The sequence below is a fragment of the Cyanistes caeruleus genome, chromosome 5 (assembly GCF_971803275.1).
Source record: "Cyanistes caeruleus chromosome 5, bCyaCae1.hap1.1, whole genome shotgun sequence".
NCBI lineage: Eukaryota > Metazoa > Chordata > Aves > Passeriformes > Paridae > Cyanistes > Cyanistes caeruleus.
The window spans coordinates 47,109,157-47,136,334 of NC_141705.1; the positions used below are offsets into that span (position 1 = coordinate 47,109,157).

Sequence of the window (27,178 nt, forward strand, 5' to 3'; positions counted from 1 at the left end):
CTGGAATTCTATTTCTAGGTCTGCTTTGCAATGTCTGACAAGTTGCTTCTAATTAATAGCTTTTGTGTATTTTCACTGGTTTTTGACAGCCCAGTTACCAGGGACCTGTGACCAGCCTCCTCTATCAAAGATTTTGATGAGTTGTGACTGTATTTTGAAACTCTCAAATAAGTTTATACATATTTTTGGGGGAGGACCTGCCCCCTATTTTTTCTTCCCATTGATCTGTCCATTTTTTAAAATACTTTTGAGATGTTTACCTAGAAGTGAAGATCTGGAAAACTGGCTGTATGCCTGTGTTTGTATTTCTGACTAGGAGAATAAAGTTTATATATTTTTTGACTTCCCAGGCTATTAATAAGTATATACTAAAGAGTTTTTATAATATGCAAGTATATTACTTGTATTGTAAGTAGTGCTAATGTTAGTTCAGCTAAGACATGGGACAATAGTATCCTAAGCCCTAATGGATGGACACTTGTGCATGAGTTCAAATCATTACAGCTTTTAGAAACCCTTTCTCAGTTTACAGAAATTAACTGTATAAGGGAAACTGTAGGGACCTCTGTGTTTCAACAATATCTCTGTATGGTTTATAAATAAATATATAAAAATTTAAAAAACACCTTGACATCCCTTACACCAAGTACAAACATCAATAACAGTAATGGAAAAAAAAACCCCATGGATTAAAATAATGCTTCTTTCTATCTAAAATCTTGTATTGTACAGCAGTTGTGGATATTTCTAAAAATTACATTGACAGCAGCACTGAAAAAACAGTGATTCACCTTGCTAATGACCTCTGGTTTTGGCAAGATAATAAGTACGAGAAAAAGAGGAGATCATTCTTACCATAAACAGGAAGAAAGGCTTTATAACAGCAGCATTTGCTAGCACCTCTAAAATTAACTCTGGGTCAAGCTTTCCATGAGAAATGCTTTTTTTAGAATTAATACAGAGCAGCTCAGCTATAGACATATTAGAGAATATATTTTAAACAAGTTAGTCTGGAAAACAGATTTTAAAATAGTACACATGGTAACAAAAACATAAATTTGTATGGAGTATTCATTTTCTCTTATAAATTTTCTGGCCTAAGGTGTTTCCATCTTTCTGTGTGATTGAGCCATAACGTAATTTAGGCCACAGAGTTATCTTTAAATTGTAGCAGAGGTTAAAAGGCATCTCTGGAGGTCATGCAATCCAACCCATTGTCAAAGCTGGACTAGTCAAATATTTATTTTCTCTGAACTTTTAAACATTTAAAAATATATCTACATGCTATTTCTGGAACAAGGCAAATCATTCCTATGATATTAGTTTGTAGTGATGGGTGGTAAACTGCATATACATGTTCTAGAAACAGATTGTGAGGTTTCACAGTAAAAAACGAATGAATGTGTGTGGTAAATGTAATCAGTCTTAAGACGTTGCTGTTAATGGCACCTAACCATTTACACTGGTTTCTGCCCATTTTTTAAGATCAATTAGTTAGATTCCAGTTAGATATTAATGTCAATTAAATTTTCTGGTTAAATACCAGGGCATCACTGTATTCTGCTTCGGCGAGTTGCTTAAGTTACAAAACTTCTATCTCATATGTAGAACTTCAGATCCAAATAATTCTAGACAGAGCCATCTATAATTCTTTCTACCAACATTAATTTTTGAAGTCTAATCATAAAGTACAAAGACTAATCAACGTACTTTGTAGAACTTGGATATTTACAGACAAAGGCTTTCCTATGCATTTTGCTGCCTGTTTGTAACCAAATAAGCCATTTGAGCCAAGTAAGTGTAGGCCATCTAAATAACCACATTTCCTCATGTTCAATTTTCTCTTGTGCATAAGTACATGAAAGCATAAATATGACAAAGTATGTATCAAGCGTCTTGCTACCCTCACTATGAAAATACAGGTATTAACTATTTAATAGTAAATATTTACAGAGATTTAAAATAGAAATAAACCCTGAAAAAAGGACACCATTATTTTTTTCCTAAGCAGAGCATTGAAAAGCAACTTTTTCTTTTCTTCTTCTATCTAACATTATAATTAGAAGAAAAAGAAAAGAAAAAATTCAATGTTAACTATTTAATTAATGGATAACTTGTATGATTTAAAGAAAATAATCTGTATTGAATTGGTGCAAATGTTTGGAATTTTTTCTGCAAAAGGAACACTATGGCATTTTGCAGTAGCTGGCATATGCAGCAGTGGGTATGTTTATATCTGTATTGATCTTTTGTGGTGTCTTGTAAAAGAGCTCTTTAAATTATTCATGTCTAAACCAAATTAGATTCTAGAAAAATACCTTTAGTGAAATCCATTTTAAGGGCAGTAGAACTGTGAGTTAATTGAGCCAGGTCAGCTGGCTTAACTATAGTGACTTCTAACAATCATTTAGTTGCTAGTAATATCTCAGTCACCATGTAAAAATTACCCTCAGCCACTGAATATAAAAGCAGTGGTGCAAAATAAGTTTAGATGACAGGGCTCAGAAGTTACCTTAATGGTCTATCCGTTTGTCTCAGAAGTTATGTCCTCTCAGGGCAGGAAACAAAACCATGTGGATAATAAATGACTAGTCCTAGAGCCTTGAGATTCACACCCTTCAACACATTGGAAGGTATCTTACCACCTGTATATTCCCCTGAACAGGGGCTGTACTGTAATGCAACTCAATGAAATGATTCAGGTTTGAAATTTTTGAAAGAAATGGAATCAAGCTTTCAATGGGCACTCTGAAACAGTACTGGCCAAAGCCAACATTCTGGGGCTCCCCGGTTTAACAGTGCAGAAACAAAAAAAAGTTTGTGAAGGGTTCATCTGAACAATGAAATGAATATGTAAAATTAATTGTTTATAGGAAACAGATACAAGAACTGGTAATATTATTTGAATACCCTGGTAATTGTTATCACTTTATAATGGCAGATACTTGAGTACTGGAGAGGAAAAAGGCACTGACAGCTCAGGACTAGGAAAAAACATCTGTTAGTCTCTCTTGATGAAGAGATTGCTACACAGATACTCATAAAGAACTGGTCGAGTTTTAAATTTGTTGTTCTTTTCATGAGTGCTTCCAAGCCTATTGAGCAAGGCATTGAACTGCCAGCAGGTATAATGATGCCGTCTCCGTATGCTGAGGTCATCCTGAGTGGCACATAAAATAGCCAAAGTAGTGTAGCTGTTGTAGCACAAGAAGACTGTGCCAACAAGTTGTCCAAATATTTACCTACCTTTATAGGCAGCTTTTACAGCTGACATGAACTGCTTGCTGCCATGGCTACGCTGTTTCCAGTAGCTGAGCTAGTTCATTTTAATCTAGTTTGAGTTTTTCTTTAAAACTGCAGATATCTCTCCATATCTCTACAAAGTTTGTGGCCTTAGTTACCAATATGCAAATTTTTCTGTTCACTACAGCATGTAAAACATTGGATTAGAATTAAGTTAAATGTATCACATAATCTTACTTATAAAACACTACTACTCTGTGACAATGGTAAAGGGATTATGTGATAAAGCTGTAAAACCAGCTGAATTTAATAGTGTTTCTCAAGATGTCTTAACACCATTAACTTCTCAGGATTTCAATTTGTGCTGTGGAGAGTCTTTTAGTTTTTAGACATTGCAAGCATAGCCTGTACTGTTCCATTTTGTTGGTGGTTTGTTGTTTTTTCTTTACTTTCCTGTTATGTATTGTGGAACAATAACACAACCCTCACTACTGCTTTAACATACAATTCATATAATTATGAATTGTTACTATAATTAATTGTTACTATAATTAAAGCTGCACCGTTCAACTGGTGAATGGATTACATACTGGACATAGAGTGCTTGATTTTCATTCACTACTATGTACGAAACCCAGCTGTTTTTACTCACCCTCCATTTTAGTGAAGCATGTCTGGAAAGACCTGCAAGGAGGAAAGAGACTAATAAAATTTATGTTAATTATTACAATACAAAGCCCCCTATTTTTCAGTTACTTCATAAACTCCTATATAACTTGCCTTTAGGTAGATCACAATTATAAAGATAAAAATAGATCAACCTTGTTCAAATTATTATGGTTTATTATTTGACTTGAATGCCCTATTGCAAACTTCCCTTGGATTGCTTGGTTCTACATATTCTTCACTATAAACTCCTAAATATATAGGTATTAAATATTTGTTATTTATTTTTAAATATATATATATATATATACAGACATTCATGCAGCTAACTCTTGAAGGATTAAAGCTGTGTTCCAAAATTATTATTCTTCATATGAAGGAGATGCAGCCAAATTGCAGAATGTGAAATTTATCTTGTCTGGTCTGGCTTCCGAAAATGTTGTTATTTACTGTAAGGCTTTTTCTACCCAATGTAAAAAAACTGAAATTAACACATGCCATTCAAAAGCAGCTCAGATAAATAATTTCTCTTTCTTATAACTATAGCAGAAGAGCAGGCAACTAGCTTAGTTCTGATATATTCCCAAACAAAGTTAAATGAGATGAAACTTACCCTATCAGACAGATCTGGGTTTTCTGAAGAACATGTCAAAAGTAGTTTATTTTCTTTGTCCTGAAAGAGGCAATGAGGAACAGCTTCAAATTAAAATAATCTGGCAATGAAATTAGTAGCAAACAGTCTCTCATTTTGAATTCAGTCCTACATTTTCCTCACAGTCCGTAGCACCCACTTAATTTTTGTTATTGAGAGGGGGCTCTTAGTATCTGGATTGCTGTCAGTGGTGTTTTTCAACACAAAACATTTCTCTTGGCTGTTTTTAAAGTGGTTCAGTGTGCACATAAATAATGTTTTGGCTGCACCAATTACCAAGCGGAGAAGTTTTTAGGCAGGATCAGTATTTGGAGGAGTATTACATTCCAAAAATACCTTCTTCAGGCATCTAATAAGGAACACTGAAAGACATAAGGACAGTATTGTTCCTGAAGTCTTTCTTTGAGCTCCATAGAGGGCCATCTTTGTTTCATCTTTATAGCTACATTTATTAAAACTCAAATATTCTCAATGATTTTAGATGGTGATCTGATATGCAGTATTAGTAGCATGCCACAATTCCATTAATTCAGTGTTGAGTTTAATATATTCATGGTATAGAGAGGGACATACTATTGGAAAATTCTACTCTCTTCCTTGGCAACTGAGAGCTGAGAACTCCTGATAGGTAAGGTACATCTTAGGGCACATTCACAAGCACCCACACTTAGGCTCCTGAATAATCTCAGTAAATTGTTTGAGTAATTGCAGTTAGTTTAGTGGTTTAAACTGATTTAGTATTGCTCCCTTCTTTTCTAAAACTGAAGAAGAGACAATTTGTGTGCTTTTCATGAGCTGCAACTTTCCATTGCAGAAACACTAAAATTCAGGTTACCTTGCCTATAAATACCTCCTTTCTAAAAAATCCCATGACATACGGGGATGTCTGCAGGACATGTCTATCAATGGTGCCACATACCTATGCACATTGCACTAAGATTTTAGTAATTTTTAGATTCATAGTACAAAGTTAACCTGCAGAGAAAAGAAAGTAATTCTCAGAACTGCTTGAAATGCAACAACACAGCTTCTACTAATATTAGGAAGAATTCATATAATACAGTAGAATTATTTGCACTAAGAATTCCTTTAAATCCATAGTAACCTTCTGATGGAAACATTTGAATTTTACTGTAAGTGCATTTCTGTAGACACAAGCCTTCAAACAGGCACCAAAAACTCAGTGTGGTTTCTTCTGTAATTAAAATATTTTCATTTAATAGCAAAATATTTTTGTTCTTGTTCCAAGAACACACCACTGCAATCCAGTGTTTAAGCCAAACGTTTCCTTTTAGCTTTCCTCAAATCCTTAGCAGCCAAGCTACACATGACTTCAGTGGATTCTACTCAAGCTTTCCATAATAAACAGAAGTTTTCTTCTAAATGTAGCAAAGAAGAAAAGCTGTGTCACACAGTAAATATCAAGATGTCTCCTGCTGGAAAACTTTACAATTTGTATGAGAAACAGGCATCCTTCAGCCAGCACCTTGCTGAGATAATTCAGATTCATTAAGGTGTTTCCATAAACTTCAGTAGACCAATGTACACTGGAAGAGCTCTAAGATTTACCTCATATTGAGGTAAATATGCTGATAATGTGCTAAAGTGAAGTCACAATGTAGGATGTTAACCAAGAGTGCAACTCTGCTTAGGTTGGGAACATCACAGAGAACTGCAAATGAGATACACTGTGGAAAAAAACAGATTAAAACACCAAAGTAGGCAACCTGACAATTTCCTAACACAGCAACAACAGAAAACTGGTCTGCAAATATAATCCTATCAGCTGCAATAGTAGGATCTGGTTTTGGAAGACATTATATGGTACAGTCTGGGAAAGGGAAGGGAAGGGAAGGGAAGGGAAGGGAAGGGAAGGGAAGGGAAGGGAAGGGAAGGGAAGGGAAGGGAAGGGAAGGGAAGGGAAGGGAAGGGAAGGGAAGGGAAGGGAAGGGAAGGGAAGGGAAGGGAAGGGAAGGGAAGGGAAGGGAAGGGAAGGGAAGGGAAGGGAAGGGAAGGGAAGGGAAGGGAAGGGAAGGGAAGGGAAGGGAAGGGAAGGGAAGGGAAGGGAAGGGAAGGGAAGGGAAGGGAAGGGAAGGGAAGGGAAGGGAAGGGAAGGGAAGGGAAGGGAAGGGAAGGGAAGGGAAGGGAAGGGAAGGGAAGGGAAGGGAAGGGAAGGGAAGGGAAGGGAAGGGAAGGGAAGGGAAGGGAAGGGAAGGGAAGGGAAGGGAAGGGAAGGGAAGGGAAGGGAAGGGAAGGGAAGGGAAGGAAAGGAAAGGAAAGGAAAGGAAAGGAAAGGAAAGGAAAGGAAAGGAAAGGAAAGGAAAGGAAAGGAAAGGAAAGGAAAGGAAAGGAAAGGAAAGGAAAGGAAAGGAAAGGAAAGGAAAGGAAAGGAAAGGAAAGGAAAGGAAAGGAAAGGAAAGGAAAGGAAAGGAAAGGAAAGGAAAGGAAAGGAAAGGAAAGGAAAGGAAAGGAAAGGAAAGGAAAGGAAAGGAAAGGAAAGGAAAGGAAAGGAAAGGAAAGGAAAGGAAAGGAAAGGAAAGGAAAGGAAAGGAAAGGAAAGGAAAGGAAAGGAAAGGAAAGGAAAGGAAAGGAAAGGAAAGGAAAGGAAAGGAAAGGAAAGAAAAGAAAAGAAAAGAAAAAGGAAAAGGAAAGGAAAGGAAAGAAAGGAAAGAAAGGAAAGGAAAGAAAAGAAAGGAAAGGAAAGAAAAGAAAGGAAAGGAATCTTCCTTCAGTTTTGCTTTATTGTATCATTTGGTTAAATTCGATCATCTGTATCAACTGCTGCCTTCAATGTGCTCCCAAATGAGCCGAAGTACTACTAGTCTGTCTTGTTTGTGTTTTGATTTGTTTATTCAATGGGACCTGTGGTCTAAATTACTTTTTTTTTTTTTTTCTAGAGTCATAGGAATAACATTCTGTGTGAGGAGAAAGGGAGAAAATAGATGTATCACACCAAAGCTTTCTCTCTCCTCACCAAAAAAAAAAAAAAATTAGATTAAAAGCGTATTTTAATTTTTTCATGCAAGTACAAGTCAAAAATACTCGTTAGTATGAATTTGCTTTTGGTTAGTGTTTTTGTAATCCAAATAACTTGAAAATACAATTCCCCTTAATACTGTTTAGCTATATAGCAGACAAATGGATTTGAAAACTTGGTGAGGGAGTGGCAGGTGGCTAAATAAATACATAGAAATCACAGTGTTTTGTCATATAACAAACTATAACAGCACTTCAAAGTTTTGGACAGATTTCCTTATATTATGGGTTTAGGGTGTAGCTGTGTGTAAAATTGTAAATGTTGTCTTTTGGTATTTACTTTACAACCCTTTGTAATCTTCAGCTGTATTTATAGCTTCAAGTGGGAAGGAATCAAAATTAAAGAGGCCAGCTTGAGCATCCTTTGTAATCAAATGATTTTCCCATTTCTCCTTAAAATAAACGTGCGGCCTGCGCATTTGGCTGCCTGAGGAGACCACCCGAAGAGTTTACAAGCCATGACCTTGCAGTGAAATAGTTTTGCGGAAAAGCACAAGTTGCAGGAGAGGAGTTGTGGATAAACTAGCCGATCTTTTGAGGGGAGAACGAGTAACGCAGCTTTGAGTTGGAAGGTTTAACTAGCGATTAGAGGGGAGGGGGAAGCTTCTCATTCCTGAGGCGCTGGCATTGCCACTCACTCTCGTTCAGCGGCGCAGGCCTCCCCCGGCAGGGCCGGGCACAGGCCGAGGCCCCGGCGGAGCTCCGGGCAGGGCAGGGCACAGGCTGCGGCCCCGGCGGAGCCCCGGGCAGGGCAGGGCACAGGCTGCGACCCCGGCAGTGCCAGGGCAGGGCAGGACACAGGCTGCGGCCCCGGCAGAGCCCCGGTTCCTCTGCCCGGCCCTGCCGCAGCAGCCGCCGCGGGGCCGCCCAAAGGGGGCCGGGGGCGGTGGGATCGGGCGGGCAGCACAGCGAGGGGAGGCCGCCGAGCCCCGAGTTCGGCCAGAGCTGTCCCCTCTGAGCCGCTGGCCGAGCCAGGCACCGACCCAAAGGAGTTCTGCGTATCTGGACTGGGAAGACGGAGGAAAGGCCGTCCGAGGGGAAGTCACTCCTGTGAGGGCATGGCTGTTGGAAGGGAATGAATCCAGCGCAACTGGCAGCGCAACTGTGCCAGCTGCCAGCACCGCAGCCAGCGGCGAGCACCCCGGCAAATAAGGGCACCAAAATTCAGAGCCCAAGGCCGAGGGTGAAAATTTTGCCAGGAATTACCTGAAAATTGCTTCTGTTAAAAAAGGGGTGTATTTGAGAACTGCTTTTAGGTCTCGACTTTGCCCTGTTGTTTACGCAATGCACAAGGCAAGGTTTATAAATTACTTTTTATTGGACTATCTGCACTTCTTGGCAAAAAAACCTAAGCTTTGGGGCAAACAAAACCTTCAGACTTGTGCAGCTGTGGAAAGATGTAATGGGTACATAAATTACAGGATCTCCTCTCCGTGCTGCCACACAGGCTTGGTATAGGACTTGCAAACTGTTGCTACGTAGGGAATACCCCTGGGGAGCAGACTGGGGGAGTTCGAGGTATACAAGACACTCACCGAGTAGGTTTTGGCTCTGCACTATCAGTATAGTGAAAACAGGCTCTCATTTGCTGTGACTGGAACAAAAGTAGAACTGCTAAGAGAAGACAAAAATGTATCTCTCTTAACAGCTTTGGAAACATCTCAGAACTGTACCTGGAAGAGTAGCAGGTTATGCTGTGGAAGAAGCAGAATAGGAACATTTTCCAAAATTCCAAGTAAGAGAGTTTGCCTTTTTGCCAACTAACCTAGGTCCAGGTGATCAATTCACAGCTGCATTTCATTTAAATTTTGTTCCTTTCTGTTTGGACTGGGTTTTTTTTGGTTTGGTTAGTTGTTTTTTTTGGGGTTTTTTTTTTTGCCTTGTGCTTCCTCCGTTGCTTAAGCCTTCTCATCTGCTTTATTTCTAAACAGAACACAGGATCAGAAAATATTTCATGGACGATGGAGCCGAGTTCCTTCCCTGCAGCAGTTAAACAGGTCATACAGTCCCATTTGTAAATTTACCAAGCTTTTGTCTTGAAAAAGGTTTGGGGTTTTTGCCCCCATACTCCTGTTGGGAAGCTGTTGCAGCACTTAATTGGAAACTTTTTTAATCTCTGCGATGAATTTTCATGGCAATTTTCTCAGATGGTTTCATGCTGGCAAAATGATACTTCAAGTATCTTTCCTTTCAGTGTTTCTCTTACCCTCCTTAATCTAACCCAGTATAACTGGAGAGAAATAATACACATTTTCATAGATTTTCATTAAACAGCCTGAATAATGTAATGAAATGAAGGTAACAAGATAAATTAAATAAGGTTATAAACTAAGATAAATCCTTTATAGAGGTGGGTTTCATAGCTTCATCTCCCTTGTAGTATATGGTTTTGCTGCAACAGATGTATATGCTAGGTTTTTTACCTAATTATCTTTCCTAAACTATGAACTATCATATGGTAAAAGAAAATTCCTGTTATTAATTCCAAGTCCACAACCATGAACTTTGTACACTCTAACCTCATCTCCTTTCAGTAACTGAAGTTCAATGACCTCAATGATATTCCAGGCCTTTTCTAGTTTGACACTGTCTCCAGACTTCGTCATCAGAAAATGTCATAAGCACACACTTACACTGTACCAAAATTAGCCATGATACTATCTGCTATTTTTAGTCTCCAAGCTAATCCAAGAAAATTCTGTTGGTAACTTTCCTCTGAACATGCACTTTCCCTTTCAATGCAAGAGATTGAATCTTTGTGAAAATAGAGTCAGTCAAACATTGAAGAATTTGTGGTTTTCTCTATAATTTTGATATGATTTCAGTTAATTTCCTTCCTCTAAATTATTATTTTCTCTCACAGTAAAGCCTTTCTCCCACTGTGGGCTAATTTTTGATGGGCTAATGTATAAATGGTTTAATAAGGTAAACTGGAAAAAAAGGAATTGTTTTTATCTGGTAGAAGGGCAAGATCTCTCATAGTCTGTGTGTCATAAAGTGATTTTTTATCCTTCACTGTTTCAAATTTCCATTTACATGGATATGTTAATTGTTTTTTCCCATGCTGTGTGTTTTTAAACCCTTCATAATATTAAAGTTGTCTTATTAGGGTTGTAGTTTATTTAGTTCCTCTCCTCTTCCATACTACATTTGCTAATCTTTAGTAATATGATGCAATAATTGCCTCATTCACTTAGCTGCTATTCAGGTCAGCATTTCAGGCAAAGAAACAGATTCATAAAAATTTTTGTCATTACAAAAATAAGCTTTGTAAGGAGTAATATGCCATTAGGAGCAGAGCTGGGGTGCCTGAAGCAACTATACAGAGCTCACTTGGCTGTGTGCCTAGTGGTCAGCAAATTCACAGGGGTTGTATCTAAACTGGGGAGTAGAAGGAGGAGCCTTGCCGTAACTGTATCTCACTTAATTGCTGAAATGCCTGGTTTTCCTAGTCTTTGTTACTAGAAGTCACTGTGATTTACTCTAACAATTACTAGTTTGGTCTGAGTCATTCTTCATTATCATATGCTATGCTCTTAAAAAGTAATACTTTTTTCCATTGTTTATATTACCTTAACCTTCTCAAAAACATTTCGTAATTAACATGTGATATTTTTTCCTGTATCTACACCAAAACAGGAAAGATGTGCAATGTTCTGACTGACCAGCATTCTGGAGAATCTTGTCACAATTTCCAAAGAGCATGAGTGAAAATGAAGCTTAGGGTATTCTCATCAGCTGTAGTACATATGGTACAAATCTTACTCCATAGCAGATATTTAAAATTAAATTCTGCTGTGTTGACAGACCACTGCAGAGCTCAGACATCAGAAACTGCCTATTTTAATGTGAACAGTAAAACTTTTCATTTAGATTCTTACAACATATATCTCAAACTAATATAAACATGCTATTCTAGGATGAAACAATGATTTCATTGTTTGCCTTATGCTGTAGAAAGGAATGAAAAAGGGAGAGCTGCAAAATTTTCAAGAATGAATCTGAACTTCTGCTCCTTGCATAGAGAACTGGATTTTTCTTTGTGATACCCACTGTAAATGATGCCACTTAGCATTCCCAGTGATGACTCCAAAGAAATCTGATTTGTGCTTAGTAAAGAAAGCATGTCAAGTTAGAATTTCTAAAAATCATGTGTTTAAATTTTGACCATTATCTGGTAATATGGAAGGCCTTAATATTTTCTACTAGGTTCTGACTCTCGTATATTTGCCTTACTTTGTCTTACCCTGTTAACATGATTGGTACAAACCTTAGCCACATATGGGGAGCTGTCTTTCCTGAAGCCAGAGAATATGAAAAGGAAGCTCTCCTGGTCTCATGCCTTCCTTTCTCATATTCAAGGAGATGCAGAAGCTTATTTTACATCTTTGAACACCATGTCTCCTGATGATTGGTTACTTTGGTTAATGTCCTGAAATGTAAATAGGAGGTCAGTGTGTACCATGTCTGCTATTTCAGGGACATAGCTATTAAGATGGAAGAAGGCCTCTGCTTTGCTAGGCACCAGTCAGATGGATCAAAAGGGCCTGAAGCCTGTGGATTTCCTCATTGCCAAAGAATCCAAAGAATGCACTTTGCTTCAAAGTTTCATTTTCAATCACAGTGAATCAAGGGCTTCAAATATGAAGTGAGAGATTACAGATTCTGAATAGAGGACTGGCTTGTATAGATGGATCACGCGAGTTACTATAAATGTTAGGTCTACAAAAGAGCCTTTCAAGCCAGTGGCCTGAAAATTATAGTCTTAGATGGAAAGGGTGAGCCTGAAGTAGGGAGTAAAGGACATTATCCCAGTCTGCCAAACTGTATAGACTCTAAGGAGCATGGACTGTGGGAGGAGGGTGTGGGTTACAGTGTATGGAGACGGTGGATCTCATGTTTTACTTCAGTCAGAAGATACATCACTGTATCATCTTGCTACAAGATGCTTGCTCTTTTTGTTCTTTGAGCTGGGAAGCTTATGTGGTGTGAGGCCATGAAAAACCACCTGCTGGAACCCAGTGATATTTTTCAGAATAAATAACCTGAAAAGCTTGCATTGTTTAAAGTGCAGGGGAAAGTCTGTGAGAAGTTTGTGTTCTACATGTCGAACAAATTATTCTTCTTTAGGAAAGATTTTTCAGCCAACCCTGTGGTTTGAGCCCTCTCATGACACAGTGTAAAAAGAAATGACTGGTTATATAGTTTGGTTTAATGCAAAGTTCAGGTTCTACAGTTCCCTGATATACACAGACACAGTTGTTTAAAGACAGGTTTGTAAGTTGCTTATCCGTGCTTTTTCCTTTCTTCTCTTCTGTTTTTGACGGGTTAACCCATACCTCCTTAGTAATAACTCTGGGAAATGTCCCAAGAAAGCTAAAAACTTCTCTGAAAAGTATGTGTTTTCTGAGCTAAAAAAGATACATTAAACTGTACTTCTATGTTTTCAAATTATACAGGAAGATTATGAAAGTCATACTCATATTTTAGATCTCAATAAAATTTTACAGACTGCTGTGTAAATATACACAGAGTAGTTCTTAAGTGGTTTCCTGTAATAGTTACTCTGGGCTTTCATCTGGTGTAATTTTCACTGAGTGCCATAATGACAGGTTCCACAAAGGCCCCCTCATTCATTTTTAGCTCTACCAATTCAAAACAGAAAAAAAACCCCAAACCAACAGGACTGAACATCCACTATGTAGACCAGGCTCAGAAACAAGAACTTCTTCTGGTCAATCCTGTCTCCCCACAGTGGGGACTGGTCGTTCTAACTCTATTGCAAAGCTGTATGTATAGACAAATATTTATAATGCAATGGAATGGAGATGGTTACTGGCACATTAGGTAAGGTGAATGTTGAGTAGCAGCAAGAAATTAATTAATTTTATGGGGCAGGTCAGTTTGACCAGATCAAAGGGACTGAGCAGAAAGGCTAAGGATCAAATGGAGCCTCCCCCACAGCAGGTAGCCAGCTTTGAAATCATGTTCTGGATGAAGTCAAGTAAGAACTTTACCAAGCTAAGCAATTACTATCAATGTGAGTTAAAACTAAGTCTAACAAGTTTGCTGGGAAGATACTATTCTTAAATAAAAGAATTTTAATAAAGCAGTAAAGATGCTCTAGAGGATAAAAACTTATTAAGCAAAATTAGAATGATTCAGTTAGAAATCTAAGGCTTGTCTCTGTCAGAGCTGTATTTTTGGTTAATTGGAGGAGATTGAAATCATAAACAGTAACGTAAACAAGAAATGTGTATTTCCCATCATGATCCTTCCCCTGATCATTGCAAGTTACCTTTCTGCAACAAAATTCTTCAAACCTTCCCCCCCCACTAACTCAAAAGTTTGTTGAAATATGCATAAAACAATTCTGTGGCAATGCTCTGCCTTTTTCTAGTAAGATCATCCTCTACACTCTGCTGACCAGTTCCTACAGAGAAAGATTTTAAAGCTGCCTTATTTCAGGGAGTAATTATTCAGGTAAGTTATTGAAATCAAAAGTCTACGTAAAAGCCTTTTGGCTTAGAACCTAACCAACTAATCCTCATGCTTCTGCCACTCTGTACAGTAGATTGAATTTAGGTAGCACTCTGCTAACTGCTAATTGAGATATATGGACAGTGTTTACATGTGGCAAGCTAAACCTTGATGAAACCATTTTTCCTAGCCAAAACAACTAGGATGTTTAATCATCAGTGAATATGTAAACACTGGAAGTGTTGAGATGATGTTTATGGAGCACTGATGTTTGTCTCTAAAATTAGCTCAGGAAGAACGATTTTCTTGAAAGGATGACTGTATATGAATGCCTGTATTTCAAGTAATTTAATATTGATCATCTGCTTTTATTTACAGACTAACAAGATGGGAGGCTTTGTATAAAGGAAAATTTGGATATGAATACAGATACGACAGAGGTACACCTTGCTTTACAAATTCAAAGCTTTCTTTGTTTTCTACTAATTTAACTTCTTCCATTTTGCTTCCCATTCAAATATTCCTCCTATTCAAATGTTCTCTTTTTTTCAAATTACTGTGAGCTTTTTTTTTTTCTTTCTCCTGTAACATTTTGAAAAATTGATCTTTGGCACAGTTTTCTAGAGAACAAAAGCACACTGTTGAAATATTCTTTTTCCTGCATGACTGTATTTTATGTCATTAAAGCCAACTCTGGGTAATAATGTTAATATGATAAATTATTCACTACAGTAAATAAATCTCGTAAGATTTCTCTAATTACTATTAGGCATTCTGTTGAACATTACCAGAGTCCTTTGTGGGAATTAACTTGTAAGTGAATACATATTGAACTGTGGATTTCATAGGCCATATACAGACATCACCTTTATAGAGATTTAGAAGCGTTGAAAAAACTGCACGCTCACCTGTCATGACCAAATGAGACACAATGTAACACAGCAGTTCATGCTGCCACAAATCAGGTCAGTCTGTCTCTTGGACACTTACCAGATTGATCCGTTTGCTCCCTGTCCACTGGGCCTGATATGTATTAAGCTTCTGGAGTCTGAAGAGTCCAGGTGCTTCATTTGTGTTTGCATTGTGAGGTACAAACTTTAGTGGTCCCCTCTGAAACTGAACATACAGTTCAACAATCTGACTCCCATGCATGTTGTTGGCTCTTCAGGCTTTTTGTTGTTGCTGTTTAAGTGCACTTTCAAGAAGAATTTAACATTTGGGGCTATGTTTCAGTTCTTTGGGGACACATAGATATGAAGGTAAAGACTTAGTGAGCTGCAAAAGAACTAAAATATGAACTCTATTTATTTACAAGGTAGCACATTTATTGATTAAAAACCAGTATATAAATGCAATTCACTGTTAAATTTCAAATTATTAGAAAGGGTGCACTGTGAAACAAGTATCTCCTTATATAAAAGGTAATACTCAAAATGTTACAATCTTAGGCAAACTTCCTTTGGAATTGTGCTTCAAAATGCAGGTATAAAAATGACATATGGGCTTGCAATCAATATTTTGAGATAACACACTTTATAATCAGGTTTTTCTAATCCTTATAGCAGCTACATGAGTACAAATGTGTTCCACACAGACACAGTATATTCATAACAATTTTTAACAGTCATACAACTTATCTGATTGGATTCTATATTAAATAAACTATTTGATATTGGCAGGAAGCTTGATATGATTAGAACTGTTTAGGGCAGAAAAATACTACAAGAAAGAAAGATTTGTGATAAGGACACATGATCACAGTGCTCATGAAGTAATGATTCATTTTTACTGAGACATTTTACAGATAGAAAGTTCAGAAAAACTTTCCTGCCAGGTATATGTCTTCTCTCCTAGTTTTTTACCTCCTTTTCTTTCCACTCTTCACATGATAATGAAAGAACCTCTTTTTATTCTTCTCCTGCCCCAGTATATCCTGAATGCCTCCAAGGTATCATTCTTGGTATTATATTTTTTTCAGGATTTCTTCCCTCAACTCAAAATTTAAGCCTGGAACCATTAGCTGGTGTTGATGAATGAAATGTTTGGATTCTGGATGAAATCCCACCTGGTCTACTTGTTGAAGAGTTTGTCCAAGATATTTCAGTCTTTTTCAGACAGTAACAATAATCCCAGATCTTTTTCCACAGTGTCCCTTGACATCTCATTTAGCTCTGCAGTTACAGAATACTAGTGACTCAAAAGATTACTCCAATGAGTTTTTGAAATTGAAAAAGTTTGAAAGGTCTCTGTTTCTAAAAACTTTATAAAACTATTTCTCAATTTTTTTACATTGTCTATAGTCACAAGAGAGAATTTTTAAGGAGTCAGAGAGGAGTCAAGGTCACCAGACAAATGGGTCTAACAAAAACTGACTGTGCCCACAGAAAAGAACAGCTAAACTGTTCTTTTTCATCTCTTTTTTGTTGTTTTTCTTCTATTTCAGTTTTGCAGGTCAGCATAGCAAATAGTATTGTTCTTGGGCATCAAAAGGAATAAAAGGAAATAAATTATTACTGTAGCATTTAGAGACTGATCCTGTTAGCTGCTGGGCTGAAAGCCTCTTTGAAAGGGCTAAAACCTTCATCTCCTTTTGATACGATTAAGTGCACTAATCATCTGTTCAACTTGAGTCAGTGTGAGATCCAAGTACAAGCACTTCACAAGCTGTTCCATGTCGCTCTGACCAAAGCTACAGTAAAGTCAGGCTGACACCAGCACCTGCCCAAGGTGAGAAACTTCTCCTTGGGAACTAAGTCAGCTCTAGTTAACAAACCAGCCAACCAACTGCTGTTGCTGCCACCTTTAACCAGAAGAGGGGACACAGGAAGTGACCAGCTCTAGGGTCGAGGTATCAGCAAGACAAAGTGCAGCAGCTCTGCTCTAAACTCTGCTTGTTTTTTTATCCCACTGGGGATTGAACCAATTATTCTGGGAAAACATGAATTCTAAATTCCTTAGAGATGACTCAAAGTATTTCAGTTAAAGTTGCTTCAGAGTTGCACATCTGACAAATCAATATTTTTAGCTTTTAGGAAAATGTCTGTAGTTTAATTAAATATTTTAGATTAGAGAGGGGTTTTCCCTGCTCTTGAGTTGCTATATTTAAGCTACTTTTAAACTGAATTAGAAATGTGTTTTGAATCTCTGGTAACTTTGGTTCTTGGGCATTCTCCACCAAAACACATTTTATAATTCTGTACTAGTAAATACCAGTATGGCAGAATAACTTTATCAAATGTAAATGACATAGTGATATTTTTGGCTATATAAGAAGTCTTTGGTTTCAAAGCATTTTCCTCAAATTAAGCACCTACAGAAAAAGAATGATCATTCATATGTCACAGAAGGAGAAACCGAAACACAGAATGACAAGCCAAAACACATTAGCCATGTAGTAATCTTGCAGACCTTTTTAAAGCATTCATTTCTCAAGAACGTTCGGCATCTACATGGTTTCAGTAGTTCTGCATAGTCCTTCAAAACTTACATCAACAGGTCTGATACTGAACAACAAAGAGTGGAAGTATAAGGTATAAATTGCTTTCTTCCCTCCCAGTACACATTTTATGACCCTAGTCCTGTTTTCTAGCAAGCAGACCATTCTTTCCTGGAAACCTTCAATGTTTCACTTTTTCAGTAGTGATTTCATTTCAGCTACATTTCAAAGTTAATGGTTCTGCAGCAAGTCACCAATCCATCTTACAGTATCCACCAGTACAACACTTTTAACACTTTCCTACAGAATGTTTTTCCCATCTTTCCAAGTTGTTGTGGGCAACATTCCACTTAAAAATTATCTTGGAACTCACTAACTCCATTTAGGTAAAAAACCCAACTTTAAATTACATGTATTCTTTTCAAAACTGCTAAAGCCAACTAAAGCAGCCTTTCTGAAAATTTCTTTAGAATAAATAACTCTTGGGATAATATCAGTTAGATTCTCAAAATATGTCATGGTTGCATGGACAATCAGATAGTGATTAGAGCTCCTATAGCTCTTTCCAACAGATGTGTGTTCATGTAACACAGGCCTCTAGTCAGCAGTCCAAAGGTCTTTTCAAGATGAGATATATATTTTTTGTCCTAAACATGTTATTCTTAGAAGGTGGATTTGAATGTTGAGAGCAGTAAATTATTGAAAAGCACTCTAATAGTTCACTTTCCATTTGCAACAAATCAAATGACTGAAGAAAAAATTGTACTACAAACACTTCAGAGAAAGGGTCTTCCTAATTGAAGAAAATTTGTTTGAATTCTAGTGACAAAAACTAGAATTAAGTTAAATGATGTATGAAGTGAATAGCAAACAAAGTGGTAGAATACTTGTAGCTGATGAGAAAGCAATTCAATAATAGAGAGACATTAGAAATTACTTTGCAAATATTTATATACAATACATTTACTTAAATTGAAAACCATCTACTCTTGGAAGGAACTTCCTTTTCAACAGCAGTGATTTGGCAAAAACAGCCCTGAGGGCATTATGTCCTGACATTGTTGACAGGCATGAAAAGTCTTCTGTATGTTTCCATTCCTAAGAAAACAAACTGATAGCTCACATTCACTTTCATTCTCAGCTTGTGTTTCCTACTAGGATCATAGCTAAAATGGGCTTCTTTGGCTTTAGGATAAAAAGTGTTGCATATAACTTCTTCATCTTTTACTCATCTGACAGGAACTGTAACTGCTCATTCTTCTCCTTGTTGTCTTCCTTAAGCAACTTCTCATCTTCCTGCCTGATGACCTTCTGTTCCACTCCTACTTCAGAGATCCCACCACAGGTGGTTTACAGCTTGTTTACATATTTGCCACAAGACTTTTCCCCCAACCTAATTTCATGTGCAGAGATGTGGAAAAAGAAAGGAAAAAAAGTAGTTTTCTTCAAATGTTGAACAAAGGCTTTAATAGGAATAGAGAGAGAAAACACCTTCAAAGTTATACTGTCTTTAGTTCTGCTTCACTAGAGGTCCCTTTGTCTGGAGTCTATCAGTTTTACTCCTGTTTAAATAAACAATACACCTGTCCTTTCTTGCATCTGCCAATGACAGGGTGACTATACAGTAGCCAAATTCAAAATAGACCAATTCATATGGAAAAAAGACATCTGTCATACAGACAAATATTTTTGAAGTTTGAGCACTGGAAGTAGGATTTTTTGGGTGTTAATTACCTAAATACACAGAGGAGCACACAGCAAAGTATTCAGGTTTCTAAGTGTGTGTCTAGTTCCCAGTCCAATTCAATAGCACTTGCAAAAGTGTCAGCAGTGACATAGGGCTACCTGAAATCCCTGTGTACCTTCAGAGCACATGGATAGTCATTCATCTTCAGAAATGTAGTACTTAGCTCTATTGTAAAGTTAATTCTTTATGTTGTTAATGACAAAGAACAAAATAAAATAAACCCCAAGAATATCAGCCAACAGAAAGCCTGAATTATTTCTTATTCAGTGAATGACCTCTAGTGGTCATTCATCACAGCTTTCACAGCAGTTGACATGCCAGCTCGGAACATAATGTGCATTTTTTGTGAAATATAGAACATGAGAATCAATTTTTCTTTTTTTTTTTTTTTTTTTTCAAAACTGTGTGTTGTGAATTTTTTCTCTACCTCTGGCACTGTTAAAATCATATTTTTTTTCACTTTATACAGTGAGCCCTGGGTACTCTGGAGGAGTTTTAAGCCAGAGCTCTAGCACCTGCATTGCCCCTTGCTGTTTTCTCTTTGCTAGCCAGTGCCTCCCTCAATCTTTGAAACCTCCCTCAGCCTCTTTGAAATTTGTCAGAGACACCCTTCTGTCATCCAACACAGCCTTGAGTGTATTCTGTTACCTTGATTACCTCTGTTCAGCTTCTCATAACAACATTGATTTGCCTGAAAAGGGCCACCAACCATCATCTCTCACTGCTGGCCAAAGTAGACCACTTCATTCTGAACATGGAGGGAGCTTATCTGTCTAAAAAGCAAACTCAGCAGATGTAATATTTGCAATATAATTGGGAAGAGAGCTCTAATCCTCAGTATTGTGGGACATGAAAAGAAGTCTGAGTTAAACATTCAGCAATATGTCAGAAAACAAATGGTATTCTCATCTCACAGGGGTTTTATCAGCATTTCTGCTGATCTTTCTGTGGCTTCTTTAAACAGTTGGGCCAGATTGTTCTGCTGGACATGCATATCAGTCCAGATATTCAAGAATTTATTAAAAGCTTTTGCTAAAGATGGAAAATAGGTTCTGAGAAATATCTCCTCTATTCCTACCTTTCTCAACTATGGGTGTTATACAAGAATTCTTATATTTTATTTTGTATGTAAATGAGCATATCATATCTGCAACCCAAGCTGCATCGCAGGTGAAGTATCCACATGATAATTTTGTTAATCTCGGGTAGCTTTTGGTAGTCATCTTTTCCACTACACAAACCTGGTAACAGAGGAGGAACAGCACCTTCAAGAGGAGACCAGTGATCAAGGAATTTATGGTTAAAAGTTTTTTGAGATTGCTTCACAGCCCTACTTCCAGTACTGAGAGATCCTTGAGAGGAACTTTAACAAAACATTTTATCTGTTTAAAAGGCATTCTGAAATTCTTGCTTACCAGAATAGTGTCAAAAGAAGAATGATTTATGTGAGAAATAAAGTTTGCTGACAGAACAGTGATGAACCTTTTCTATGAAGGCAGCATAATCTACATTGAAGATGGGTTTTTTTCTTAAAAAAAGAGCAAAAGAGTGGACAGTCTGTATGACTACCTGTGTTGTAGTGTTCTAGGTATTTTGCAAGAAAAAAAAAAAAAGGAATAGATCTGTAGATGAGCATGAGATGTCATCACAGTTTGATCAGAATGCTTACCAGAGGAGGAATTACAGTATTAAAGGAATTTGTCCCCTAATTTCTCATTCATTCTACTGTAAGTGACAACAGCAGGTAGATTCTAGAGAATGCTTCATTAATATTTTTTGCTTCCTAGAAATAAGAGGATATGCATCATAAAGGTAATATTTATAACTAAGGTATTTAGGGGCTTGTATACCAAGTCATGTACAAGTAGATGGTCAGTCCTTAATCATTAAACCAAAGTATTAGAGAATACTTTGTTTCTAGTCTGTAGTCAAGTCTAATTCAGACATTCTTTTTATGTTAGAATTGATGTCTAGAAGCTACTCAAAATATTTTTTTCTAATATCCAATATTTTTGAACATCTCATTCATTTATCTCTGTTGAAACAGCTTGATTTATCTCTGTTGTTTGGTGAAACACTGTAGTAAAAAGTATTAGACAAAATAATTTTTTTATTATTAAATATTTTTTTCTTTGAATGCTGACTTTTCCACTGAAAATTTCTTTGGAATATAACCTAAGAAGAAATCTTCTTGTCTTGTTCCTAATATGATCAGTTGCTCAGATTTTTCTGAAAATTGAAACTGTATGGTACCATGTGTCTCTCTCCTCAGTACTTTTAAATTATACATACTGGGACTCTTACTCTATATTTGGAATTGATTGGTATTAGACAGTATAATTGCCTATGCAAAAGCTAACTCAGCAGAAAATTATTTTCTATGTAACTAGCCCTGTGTAGAATTGGAAGGGTTTCCCTGAGTTGGTCTGGTCAGTGTGTCTGTGTGTATAATTTTCTCTGGGCTGAGAGTCCTTCTTCAGGGGTATTATGTGCATGTAGAGTGCTTTGCCTAAAACTTCATCTGTGCTCAAAGCCTTCATATCAAAATCCAACATAGTTTCTAACTAGTCCCTGCACTGGCTACGAAGATTCTAGTATTTCGTTTTTAACAAATAACTCCATTTTAATGTAATTTCCCATTTTGAAGCTAAGCCCTAAATCCATGAATATTTTGGGCTTGTTGCTCCTGCAAGACATTAAATCCAAATTTATTATCGTCATTTTACAGAGTAGCTCTTTAACAGAAGTATTCAGCATCAAAATCAGCTCAAGGATACTAAATCCTGTTGGTTGCAGAATTGGGTAGATCTTCTTTTTGGGGGCTCAGAATAGCCAGAAATAGAGCTCATGATCTTTTAGCTCAATTTTGCCTCCATTCTCTGAGCAGAATTTAAAATTTAGCAAGGGCACAGCCTTAGCTCCATAGCCAGCTCTATTAGCTCCATAGAGAAGGGTTGCAAGTGCATTGTCATGAGAAGAGTTTTTTAATTCAGCTTGGATGAAGATTAAGAAATAGCAGCAAATCATATGGACCTGCATTTCACCAAGGACTCACACAGAACTGCGCTTTTGAAGTTCAGAAAACACCTGACTTGCATATTGAAATCAATCCATCACTAAAGATTTCAGGAAAGTGGAATTGGAACTTACCCCTTAATAGCCCTGCAGAAGTTACACATTACCTTACAAAGAATTCATAGGTAAAGAATTAATTCCCCAAATCTTTGTATAATGAACATGTATTTGCTTCCTATGTTTAAAGAAAGCTCTTTTCATCTTCCTCTTTAATAGTTTGAGGAGGTTAAGAAGTTAAAGATGCAAAATGTGTGGGCAGCACTGGATAGACTTACATGTCAAACTTCTGTACAATAAAATTACATTCACATTTCCACTGAAACAACTTTGACAAGAACTAATGAAATGTGACCTATGCTTGTGACATTAGCCTCTGTAAAATATGTAAAAGTTGGTTACTATCAGATATATTGCTTTAGGAAGGACATTGACAACAGGTTGAGGGATGTGATCCTCTCCCTCTATTCAGCCCTGGTGAGGCACATCTGGAGTGCTGTGTCCAGGTCTGGGTTCCTCAGCACAAGAGAGACATGGAGCTCCTGGAGTGGGACCAGAGGAGTGCTACTAAGTTGATCAAAGGTCTGGAGCATCACTCTTATGAGGAAAAGCTGAGGGAGCTGGCCTGTCCAGCCTCAGAAAGAGTCAGAGGAGACCTCATTGGAGTCTGGAAGGAGGGTACCAAGAGGATGGATCCAGGCTTTTCTCAGTAGTGTCAAGCAATAGGACACAAGGCAACAGGCAGCAACTGATGCACAGGAAGTTCCACTTGAATATGAGCAACTTGGTCCCTGAAAGGTGTCCCTGCCCATGGCAGGGGGCTTGGAAGTACATGATTTTTAAGATCCTTTCTAACCCAAGCCATTCTATGATTCTGATTCTATGAGGAAGAACTTCTTTTCTTTGCAGATGAATGAACAATGAACTCCCAGGTTGCCCAGGGAAGTTGTGGGATCTCCTTCACCAGAGATACTCAAGAACCATCTAAATGCAATCCTGTGCCATGTGCTCCCTGCATGACCAGCGAGGTTGGATCAGATGAGCCCACCAGTGTTCCCTTCCAGACTTACCAATTTTGTGATACACCTCATCCACGTGTGTGACTTTACTATAGTATTTTACTATATCATATAATAGTAAATGTACTATTATATATATTATATATATAATTGTTATTATATATAGTATATATTATATCATTATTTTAGAATGTTAGTGTAATCATAAAAGGTGATTTATTTTAAGAAAGCATTTCTGAACAGCAATTCCTATTACCTCTAAGATTATGTAATCTATCTGACCACTAGTATCTATATTTGCAGACATACTTCACATTTCACTTGTATATAGCTCTTCATCAGGGTTTTTTCAACAGTTTTTGGGAGGAATCATGCAGCTCCTCACCTGCAGTCTGTTTGGGCAATATTGTGCATGCATGCTGATCAATACAACTGCATTTTCTTCTCTTCTGTTTTTTCAAACTGTAAATACCATTGTCTAAAACTTCACCTATGCTCAGTGCCTCATTTTCTCAACTTCCAAATCAGAATGCAACATTTGTTTAGAAAGTAGGTAGCAGGAAAGATCCTGTTATGGGATGGGACTTGTTGCTGTCAAACAGCTGACCAAGGCTAAACAACAAAGACCATTAAAAAAAATCTGAAGTGTTTTTGCTCCCAGTCCATGTGTGAGTATTAGAGGGGAGCCAAATGGACTTGTAAGAAATCACTGCTGCATAGTTAATCAGGCTGCCTTTGTTTTTGAATTTAACTTACAACTCTTGCAAACTACTGTTTTCCCACTATTGTCTCTCAGAGTGCAGAATGAACAGCACCAGTCTATACCAATACAATCAGAATAAAATAATAGTAGGATTTTAAAAAGAATGTGACCACAAATAACACTGAGAATTACTGTTTAGCCATGTAAAACAACGTTGTGCAAAGCACACTAACTGAGCACACCCTAAACATAACTGAATAGTCAAGGCGGGGAAGCTCTCCACTCACTGTTCCACAGCAGTGTGCTGGTTCTCTTCCTATGCTTGGGATAGCAGTGCATGGGAGATTTTGCCTGGGCTGTCACTTTTTGTCACGATCAGAATACAGCCAGGGACCATCTGTTGAACAGTTACTTGCATGGCAACATGTGGTATAACATTCAAATCAAGCCTAAATAAATAACTGCAATTTTTGAATTTCTTAGTTACTTTGTATTAATTCCATCAGACCTTCAAATTGGCTGAGCATTTCTATTTTTCTTGATTTCAGAGACATTATCTACTTTGCATAAGGATTTTAATCAGAATATGAATACCTGCTTTTAAGCCAACACCTTATTTTTTTTGGAAGGATGTCTTTCTGATATAGCAGGAGTAAACACTGATCCACAAAGAGAGCCTTTTTATTTCCTGTTTAAACTGTCAGTGAACAAACACGCTCCAAAGTTTGAATAGCCTACTGTTTTTACAGTAAATGCAACTCCTGTGATTACAGCACTATTTCCACCCCTAACACTTAAGGGCTAAAGTACTTCCTTTCTTAAACTATTGTAAACGGACTTATATTTATACAATAAATGCCACACCTGTTAGCATGGCATCGTCTCCACCTTAAGACGAGCACCCAGCTGCTAAAGCAGTTCCGTTCTGGAAATAAGAACCTAAGAACTTCTGGTTCTAAATCCGCAGCAAGAGACATTCTCTAGAGCGCAGCACAGGATGAGCTTTTTTCTTTTTTTTGTCGGAGAAATTTTTGTCACGGAATAATGCGACAGCCACTTGGCACATTCTGTCCCGAGCTTTTCCCAAGGGGCGTAGCAGCCTCCCCTCTGTGCATTAAGAGGAAAAGGTGAGGAGGACACACAGAAGAGAGAAGATCTCCGCTGTGCTGGCCGAGCGGCACGCTGTAGTGCAGAGCGGGTGGGAAGCAGACCATCAATGAGGCTGGGATCATGGAGTCCAAGCTGTGACCGAACACCACCGTGTCAACCAGACCATGGTACCCAGTGCCACATCCAGCGTTTCCTTAAACACCTCCAGGGACGGTGACTCCATCCTCTCCCTGGGCAGCCCATTCCAAAGCGTCTCACCACCCTTTCTAGGAATTTATAGGAAGAAATTCCGCCTAATGTCCAACCTACACCTCCCCTGGCGCAGCTTCAGGCTATCTCCTTTCGTCACAGCTTCGGACTATATCCCCTTGAATGAAGCGAGCTGCGTTCGTGGGCACAGGGCCGGGCCGCGGGGGGTGGCAGAGACATGGACACGGGCAGGGAGAGGGGCACGGCCATGGCCATGGCCAGGGACAGTGACAGTGACAGTGACACCGCCGGAGCAGAGACAGGCGCTGGCGGAAGTGGCGGCCACCGCCCCCGCGCGCGTCACGGCGCGGCGCAGGCGCGCGGCGGGGCTGCCGTGGCTCCCTCTCCCCTCAGCCACCTCCCTCCTTCCCTCCCTCCGGCCCTCCGTCCCTCCCTCCGGCCGCCGGGCCGCGGCTCCTCCCTGCACCACCTTTGGCCGAGTCGCGGGAGTGCGCAGACGGCACAGCTCCTCGGCGGCAGCGGCTTCATCCGCGCCGAGCATCAGTCGGGAAGGCGCGTCCTCCTCCCCTGCCTCCTCCTCTCGCTGTCGCCGCGGCCATGGAGCTGCCCGAGAGCCAGTGCAAGAAAGTCAAGCTGAGCAACAGGGTGCCGAGCTGGGTGAGCGGGCGGGCGGTGCGCCGGTGGGCAGGTGGGCGTGCGGGGGCAGAGGAGCGGGGAGGAAGGAGCGGCCGAGCGCCGTGGTGATGTGGCAGTGGGCGGCAGCGGGAGCCGGGACGGGGGGCTCCGTGCGCCGCTCCCCGCCCGGGCCGGGAGGGATGCGGGGAGGGGGGCGCGGCCGTGCGAGCCCCGTCACGGAGCGGCAGCGCCGGGGCCCCGAGGGCAGCGCGGCCGGGGAGCCCGCGGGGCGGCCCGGGACGGCTGTGGGGAAAGGCAGGGAGCCCCTCCGGAGAGGAGCCGGCGTCGGTAGGTTTCATCCCTGCCTCTTCCGCCGTGAGCCCTCGGCTCGCAGCGTTTTGGAAGAAGGAAGACTTAAGAATGCGATGTACAATGTGGCCATTCATAAACCTGGGTTGGCCAAAGACTGGGGTTCTTTGTATGGTGGGTGTTATGTGGAAAACTGTCGGGACAGGGCTTAAAAAAAATCTAACCAAAGCCTTCATTCTTGTTCATAAAGATGGGGGAAGATCGGTTTACAGCAAAGACCAAAATGCAGCTATTTAGAAGAGACATTGCAGGCCTTTGAGAACATTTGATACCTCTGATGATGCAAGGCAAGCGAAAAGAAATGAAAAAGAAAGTATGATTTCTTTCAATCAATGCTGAGTTAAAACAGGCAAGACATAAGACCCAGAAAACATTTGATATGAGTGTAAGAGTGTAAATCAGTCTTTAAAGTCTTGCTGTGAGTAATGCAGGCCACAGCTTTCCTGATAAAAGCAGCTGTTGCCTGAGACGGGGAACTTAACTACCCTGCTCTTCGGTAGATGTTGTGCCTGTCCAAGCCTCTTCCACTGTGTACAAGCTCAAACTTGTTTACATTAAAGAGTAATCAAAGAGGCAATTTACACGCTTTCAATTTCCACTACGGAAAAAGCAAAATCGGATGTTTAGAAGATCGTGAAATAGTTGATGTCTGTGTGGGGTTAACAAAGTGTATACAAATATACAGAGTATATGTTACTCTGTATCATTAGTCATGAGCAAAGCCGAGACAGATTTGTCCAAACCAGGGAAATTCCTTGACAGACATTAAGTGTCTGCTGAGTTCAGTTGAGGTTGGCAACCCCCTCTATGCTACGTGGCG

At 39.0% G+C, this 27,178-nt stretch overlaps 2 protein-coding genes across 18 annotated transcripts in view; one reads left to right on the forward strand and one right to left on the reverse strand.

The window, feature by feature from the left end:
• The window catches only part of SGMS2 (sphingomyelin synthase 2), a 49,473-nt gene extending 40,710 nt beyond the window's left edge, over nucleotides 1–8,763 (reverse strand). The window contains exons 1-5 of one of the 13 annotated variants that reach the window (XM_086888003.1): nucleotides 8,581–8,652; nucleotides 6,131–6,249; nucleotides 5,481–5,536; nucleotides 4,523–4,582; nucleotides 3,896–3,927 (exon numbers count right to left, since the gene is read on the reverse strand). The gene's annotated coding sequence lies outside the window, so the exon portion shown is untranslated. Of the gene's footprint in view, nucleotides 1–3,895; nucleotides 3,928–4,522; nucleotides 4,583–4,673; nucleotides 4,836–5,480; nucleotides 5,537–6,011; nucleotides 6,097–6,130; nucleotides 6,250–8,060 lie in introns of those variants that run through there. The other 12 variants (XM_086887998.1, XM_086888004.1, XM_086888005.1 and 9 more) reach the window with 12 other exon arrangements.
• Nucleotides 8,013–27,178, forward strand: part of PAPSS1 (3'-phosphoadenosine 5'-phosphosulfate synthase 1) — a 57,394-nt gene continuing 38,228 nt past the window's right edge. Inside the window, exons 1-5 of one of the 5 annotated variants that reach the window (XM_086887993.1) lie at nucleotides 8,662–8,890; nucleotides 9,045–9,135; nucleotides 9,246–9,332; nucleotides 9,529–9,594; nucleotides 14,456–14,517. In XM_086887993.1, the coding sequence (XP_086744119.1) occupies nucleotides 14,497–14,517 (21 nt within the window). In that variant the 5' untranslated portion in view covers nucleotides 8,662–8,890; nucleotides 9,045–9,135; nucleotides 9,246–9,332; nucleotides 9,529–9,594; nucleotides 14,456–14,496. Of the gene's footprint in view, nucleotides 8,170–8,454; nucleotides 8,891–9,044; nucleotides 9,136–9,245; nucleotides 9,333–9,528; nucleotides 9,595–14,455; nucleotides 14,518–25,852; nucleotides 26,032–27,178 lie in introns of those variants that run through there. The other 4 variants (XM_086887994.1, XM_086887991.1, XM_086887992.1 and 1 more) reach the window with 4 other exon arrangements.